General features: G+C 40.7%; 1 protein-coding gene across 1 annotated transcript in view; it reads right to left on the reverse strand.

Moving 5' to 3' along the window:
* The window catches only part of LOC104510943 (disks large homolog 2-like), a gene marked incomplete at its 5' end in the record, with an annotated part of 52,120 nt that extends 50,018 nt beyond the window's left edge, over nt 1-2,102 (reverse strand). Inside the window, one exon of the mRNA XM_010153362.1 lies at nt 2,067-2,102. Within this exon, the coding sequence (XP_010151664.1) occupies nt 2,067-2,102 (36 nt within the window). The remainder of the gene's footprint in view (nt 1-2,066) is intronic.
* Nucleotides 2,103-7,631: the final 5,529 nt, after the last annotated feature.

Genomic DNA, 7,631 nt, shown 5'->3' on the forward strand with positions numbered 1-7,631 from the left:
GCAGCTTTACGGGTAGATTTAAAACACTCAAGGCTACCTCTCATAATGAGGAGAACTTAAAAAAAAGTTATCATCAGAGTTGTAACTATGCAACCAAAATAATTTAACAGCTCTCATAAGCACTCATCCTGCATGAAAGGTCTGGTTCAGGAGGAGGAAAAATATAATTTGGAATATGTCTTCTCTTAAAGAGTTTACAGTCATTCCTAACATCTTCAGAAAATCCCAGATAATCTCCTTCTCTGAGGATGAAGACAATAAATATGCTAAATTTTACATAATCTATGAGTTTAGATTGTGCCTTTCTTGGAAAATGCCTTTGGACCACATGTAACCTTTGAAAAATTTTAATGTCTTAGCAGTAAAAATAATTTAAAAACTTGGCTATATCTTAATAATAGTTTACATTCATAAAGGATTCTTATCAGTAGCAGGTCACCAGCTGTCTTTTCAAATAATGCTTTCTCTGAAGACATATAATGAAGAAGCATATAATCCAGAAGCAGATAAATATCATCAGACACCTCTCCTTCACCAGTTAATGACACCTGATCTCTGGAGAAATGGAAGTGCACACACAGACACACAGCATATCTCCCTGTTGGTACTGCCATGATCAGCATGCAGTGGTCAGTTTTAATATTGTATTGAACATTCATTGTCTTAAAAATTCACATGTTGATGGGAGCCTACCAACATCACAAAACCCTCACCACTGTTGGCAAGCAGGCTAAATACTGGGCAGATGTGATATAATCCTGAATCCACACATAACGAAATTACTCAAACCGAATTACAATATCTTCTGTTATAGAGAATATGCAAGACTGTCACATCCCAGGTGTAAAACACATGCCAAACTGGAAACACTCCATATCTGTGTGCTAATTTTGGCTGGGATAGAGTTAATTTTCTTCACAGTATCTAGTGCGGGTCTATGTTTTGGATTTGTGCTGAAAACAGTGTTGATAACACAGGGATGTTTTCATTACTGCTGAGCAGTGCTTACAGAGTGTCAAGGCCATTTCTGCTCCTCACACACCCCACCAGTGAGTAGGCTGGGGGGGCACAAGAAGTTGCGAGGGAACACAGCTGGGACAGCTGACCCCAACTGACCAAAGGGATATTCCATACTATCTGACATCATGCTCAGCATACAAAGCTGAGGGAAGGGGAGGGGGGATTCAGTCATGGCATTTGCCTTCCCAAGTCACCGTTACGTGTGATGGTGCCCTGCTCTCCTGGAGATGTCTGGGAAGTAGTGAATTCCTTGTTTTGCTTTGCTTGTATGTGCAGCTTCCCATCATGGGGAGAGTGATCGAGTGGCTGTGTGGCGCTTAGTTGCTGGCTGGGGTTAAACCACAACAATTTGGCAAGTTTTAAGATGAAGGGTGTGTTTCAAAAGCGAAGTAGTAGAAAGAATGTATAGCAGTGTTCTTTGTCCTTGAGCAGACATTTGTACCTCCGAGTCCATGTATTAACTTCAAATCACAGACTGCCATCATGCTGGCTGATGTTAACGATGAATGCAGATGGCAGTGTTTGCCACTGACTATTTTTGATTGGAGTAATCACATGCAATGCTAATTAAAATGAGATTACAGATGTCAGACAAGAGAATTTCTGAACACACTTTTCACTGAGTGAAAGATTCTGTGGCTTCATGCTCTACAGATGTTGACTACTCCATTAGTAAACGAAAATGATATTAGAGCTGACTTCAGTGCTCTTTCCTAAACATTTCAAATTAAGAGCCAGGTTTAAGTTGACAACATAACTGTATTTAAGCTTACAACTTCGATAGCATTGCTGGCTCTGTAAAACATACTTTTGCAAGTTGGCAGTTCCCCCAGCTATAACACAGAGTTGTTCTCTCTAGCCACTGCTGTACACATGAAGAAGTTAACATGACCTTGGGCAACAGAAAGACCTAGGCACACTCACCCTCCCCTCCTACTTGCACTTCTCAGACTGTAAGTACAATTTGGATTGCTACATGTCCATTTGTTTTACTTATGGAAGTTTTACTTACTTAAGAGGTTGACATGTAACTTCTGATTTTCTACCTGATGAACAGCACCCGCTTCTGTTTGCCCTCAGTCCTGCAGATGTATATAAAAATAACACATCTGCATCTGTTGAGTGTCAGCCGGAGTGATACAAAATGCGTGTGGTCAGACCTCACATTTGGTAAAGGAACTGGGCAGCGCACACAGAAAAAGATGCTTTTTTTTGCTTTGCTCTTTCAGGGTTTTGGGCAATTACAGCCTAGTCATACAGGATACCACCCTACATCCTTCAGGCACTGAAACTTTCATCAGAGAGTCAGGTTCAGCTCTCAGCAAAGTCTGTTTGATCTATGTAAGCCTCTTTACCCAGATAAAGGTGTGTTAGATACCTTAGATAGGTTCTGCCATACCATGGGGACTATCGGAGGAAAGGCTAAAATGTAGTAGCATCTTTGCAGAGTATTATGTGTTGAGGAGAGGACATAAGCAACCCAATCCAGCAAGACACCCACCCCTGTGCAGAAGACCCATCACCACTCTCTGAGAGGTGAGCACTGCATTTTGTTTTCAGTGAGAGAAAGACCAGCACGATCAGGACCTGACCACCGTAACTCCCTCAGCCAAGTACTCTTCCAGAATGAGATATCTAAAGGTAACAGCAGTGTTACTCAAACCAGTCACAGGATTTAACCCATGAAGACACGTCACAGTGCCTCTCTGTGATGAGTTGGAGGTCTCTCTGCACCATAGGAGCACACATAATGCAGACACTGAAGAGCCTGCTCAGCAGAGCTAAAGAGCTTCCTGAACTTGCTAACATGACTCCGTGTTTTTATCTGCCTGAGTCTGCTAATTCATGGGTTGCTTGTGCAGTTCTTCAAAGCACTGAGCCATAACTCATTTTTAGTGTCTTTTACTGCAATTTTAAAGAATAATAATCTCAATAACCTTACAGCTTTCTAATGGCACTTATCTGATAGGCTTGGATACTAACAGCTTCTCCTTTTTTTCTCCACAACTGATAAAAGCGCGTCTTAGAGAGCAGTTCTCCATCTTTCAGGTGTTTTCTATCCTCAGTTAACTGCTTACGTCCACTGTTCAGACATTTTTTGGATCATATAAGACAGAACTAAGAGCTCCACAAGGCCTTTTCTATGGCAGCAAGCACTTTTTTCAGTCCAGTGATTAATTCTACATTTGAACTGGCATAGTCAATTTTTAATAACAAAGGAAATGAGCTTAAATTATTTAACTTTCGTTTTAGAGCGAAAAACGAAACATGTGTTGTGATCACACCAGCATCAGAAAAATTCCTGTTCAGCCTCTTCTGGACAGTGCATTTCACAAACAGGACCCTGAGTTACACAGGATAGATACCACATTTTGAGGCTACAAATACAGTAACACCAGTGATTACTGTGAGATATGGATAAATCACTGAAATAAGGAACAGAGCTTGCTATAAACTAATTAAACAGATGTGGCAAAACCATGATTAGGCTATCTTAGTCCCCTTATTAGAAAAACAGCAATAGGTGTGGTTGTGATTGTCAAAGGCCTAAAGAATACACACCAAATTTCCATTAACACCTTTATGTTTTTTTCCTCAATTCCCAGGCAATAGGTTGTGGTTGTGTGGCTGTGACCTTTAGGTCAAAGGCCTAAAGAATACACACCAAATTTCCATTAACACCTTTATGTTTTTTTCCTCAATTCCCAGATTTTGCATGAGTTTGAGAAAAAAGTTTAATATCTGTACAATATTTCGAAAGTGAAAAGGGTTATTCAAGTTCTAAGTATTGCTGCTGTCTTTGTGAAAGACTTCTGCTTGAAGAAAATTAGGCAAAACTGTTTTGAGAAGTGAAGCAGAAGGTGCAAAGTTTTAGAAGAAGCTGGATATCACAAATATTTAAGATGATGTGAGTCTTGTTTTCTTGATATTATTCCAAACATCAGAAGTGATCATTACACTAGGCTAATCCCAGCAGTAATTTGGACAGAACCTAACAGGTTTTATTTTTGTGCTTGGGTGCTTCTTAATCATTTTTAGGAACCCGCATCAGCGTAAAACATGAGACAAGCATTTCACAACAGCATCAAAACTCATCACTCAAAAGTTGTTTGAAATGAAAATACTGCCAGTACCAAGCCGTAAAATACTGCCTAACATGCAGTGAGGTGTCCACATGGCAGGTAACAGCACTGAAACGGGAGCATTTTTTTTTCCCTCCATTTAGTGAAAATACTTCAATGTTTGAGTTATGTCTAAAAGTTAAGTTGCATTGTGTGGTTAATTTCTATTTCGAATGACACCTATTCTTGCAGCCAGAGAAACAGATGTTTGACATAGAAGAAAACATATTAGCTTTAAGGAAATAGCAAATCAACTCATTGTGCAATTCCGTATATTGCAGTCTATTGGCTCCCTATACTGTTACCAGCATTTAAAGAAAGAAAAATAGGATACAGAAAGGCTAAGTGATCTTACTAAGCCTGTGTCAAAAAAGAGAATTTAACAGAGAAACCTACCTTCCTCAGCTAACACTGTACATGCCATTTGTGAGTTAGTAGTCTTCATGATCTTCCTGACAAGGCAAAGGGCATTAATGCATTTACAGCACAGCCATATATTTTGCTGAATGCTCCTGTATGCTCTGTACAAACCCACAAAGTCTTCAACTCCCATATCACTGCACTACGGCCAGTAATCTCAATTTGATACAGTTCAGGTACTGCGTGGCAGCTTTATTTGCATCTCTGAAATTGCTTTCTTCTTCTGGCACAGATGGGAGTTTGCACATAAATTTACAGACTGCTCCTTGCCATTTACTTGATTATGAAACGACAACAACATTTAGCAGGAGAGATCTTCAGCTTCTGTAAACAGTCCTAACTCTTCTGCAACCTGCCAACGTTATCTGCATTTGCACCACTTAAGGATATTAAGTGGATATTCTTTTCTCTGAAATTTTCCTTAGCAGAGATTCTCAGACATCAGGTTTTATAGCGTCATCATAAGGGAGAGATACTTTATTCTCCTTATTGTCCAAATCTACCCTACTCCTTTCTTTTTTTTTCTTTTCTTTTTTTCTTTTTTTACAGATGGGGAATTCCAGTGCAAGGGGTTTAATCATTTGCCTGGTTTTAAATGGTAATTCAGTGTCAGACTCAGACCCCAAGTTTCATAGCTGTCTTTTCTGCACTCTCAATAACAGATATATTTCCACCCACTTGCAGGCTCAGCTTGAAAAAAACCCATTAGAATAAAATGAAAGAAACCCTAGTGTAATTCATTGCTATAGTTACAACAGAGAGCACAGCAGCTCTGTTAGAAGCAGCCACTGCAATACAATTAAGATGCTATTAAAAGGGTTAATTTTTCACATAGTGGCATGTCAATAAAGACTTTTACCTTCTCCCAGCTTCATTTCCATCTGGAGAAGCTAAACAGGTAAATCCTACGTGCGGAGCATACAAAAAAAGTTGCTCTCCCCTTGTGAGGTGTGGGATGACCTGAGACGCTGTTTGCTATGGCTGGAGGCTGCCAGAACAGCCCCTGTGCTCGGGATGATCCTGTCGTGCAATGTCACCTCCTCTGAAAGAGCGGGAGAGGACTCTTAAGAAGAACAGCTTTTATTGCAACAATGTGGTTTCAACTAAGAACATTTGAATGTTTTACTTAGTACTTACAACTCAAAGATACCATGATTCTATTCCTTGCCTTGCCTGCCCTTCCCTCTCTTTTCCTGTTTTCATGATGTTGCACCTCTTCATGAAACTGATCCCCTCAGCCTTAATTTCTGCAGTTGGGCTGACAGGGACAGTCTTATCAGCATCTGTGTTATCAAATTCAGACATGCCAGGGCACTGCAACATGGCTGCCACATTCCTTTTGGTAATTAGCACAAGTCAGGGCTGATTCCCAGCAACAATTTGGATGCACTGCCTTTTTATGGTGGAGAGGAGGATATAGACGAAGTGATGCAGGCTGTTGTGATGGGCCATGGAAGATGGTCCCAGGCATGTGTAGCATAGCCAATACCACTGATGGAGACCCTGAGGGAGTGGACCTGCCCCTAAGACATCTTCACTACACCAAATCCCATTACACATTTGCATCCAAACCTTTTCCATTTGCTACTGCATTCTTTCTTTACTTCATCCAGCAATTTCTCCATTCAGTCCAACCCATTCTTTACCATTTTGCTCCTAGTGGTAACTTGGCAGAGAGTTATGCCACAGATTTCAGTGAAAAAAGGGTTGGAGACAGCAGTATTAGTTTCAGAAAAATTTCTCTAAGAGGAGGGAGATATTTTCTTTATGGTGTTTACATCAGGAAAGAGGACTGTCATTTGTCCTCAGGGAATATTTTGTTCATTTTGCAAGTCCAATCATGATTCTTAACGGCAGCTCCTGTGAGCCAATGCTTATGCTGTTGATGGGGTTTTTTGGGTCTTCAGCAAGTGCTCATGTCCTCTGCAGGAAATGGGTTCTTCTGTACTGAAAAATTTAAGTCAACATTTTCAGAAGTATCAGTCAAAGAATGTAAGTTGCGCTTTCGTGGTCTTGCTATGCAACAGCATACGAGGTCCTGTGTTAAAGGCAAAATCTCTCACAGCCCACAGTGAGGAAGGACTGACAGCTTTAGTCTTTCAGCTCTGGGCATGGGCAGAACTTATATTACTCCCAGGTTTGCCTGGGTATAAGATCTTCCAGCAGGAAATGAAAGGTGGCTTGAGAAAGTGAAGCTCTCATTGTCTTCTCTTGTGCTGGCACAAGGGGAGTTCAATTCAGGGTACACCTACTTTCTGTTTCTATGGCATTTTACAGGGCATAAAAAGGCCAAACATAATTTCCCTTCTGCTTGCAAACATCTGAAACCAGTATCAACCTGCCAGCATGCTTCTCGACCCTTTCCATAATTTATTGACTAGGAAAAACTGGCTGCCAGTTTCATCTGATAAACGCAGAAGCTCTTAAATACGCCTGTGTTGTACTCAATGTATTCCAGATTTGCATATTTGAGGTTTGCATTCCAACTGGGAGACTGCCTTGGGTCAGAACACTAATTAGATTTAGCTTTAGGTAATTTGACAAACTCCAGAAAAGATCAGCAGTAACATTGAAATTTTGGAGTGCTTCTTCAGCAATACTGAATTTGTGTGTGAAATTTCATAATATAACCACAATCTTGTGAGTGAGAAGTGAGTTTCACAGTAAAGCAGAAAACTTAGGCCAGGTTTATTCTACATTTCTTTTTTCAAAAAAATGAGACAATTTTTGACTGACCTTATCCTGGCCTGTGCATTATCCATCAAAATGATGTGAATTTGTGTTCTTATTAGGTTTGGGTTTTTTCTTCCCCATGCAGACTAAGTGAAGCTGCTGCTTAACTGCATCTCTGGTTTCTGTCTGGGACTCCCAACATAGGAAGGATATTAGCCAGTTAGAGCAAGTCCAAAGGAGGCCACAAAGATGCTCAGAGGGCTGGAGCACCTCTTCTATGGGAACAGGCTGAGAGAGTTGGGCTTGTTCAGCCTGGAGAAGGGAAGGCTCCGAGGAGACCTTATTGCAGCCTTCCAGTACCTGAAGGGGCTACAAGGAAGCTGGGGGGGACTTTTT

The sequence above is a fragment of the Eurypyga helias genome, unplaced genomic scaffold, assembly GCF_000690775.1.
Source record: "Eurypyga helias isolate BGI_N326 unplaced genomic scaffold, ASM69077v1 scaffold33336, whole genome shotgun sequence".
Lineage (NCBI taxonomy): Eukaryota > Metazoa > Chordata > Aves > Eurypygiformes > Eurypygidae > Eurypyga > Eurypyga helias.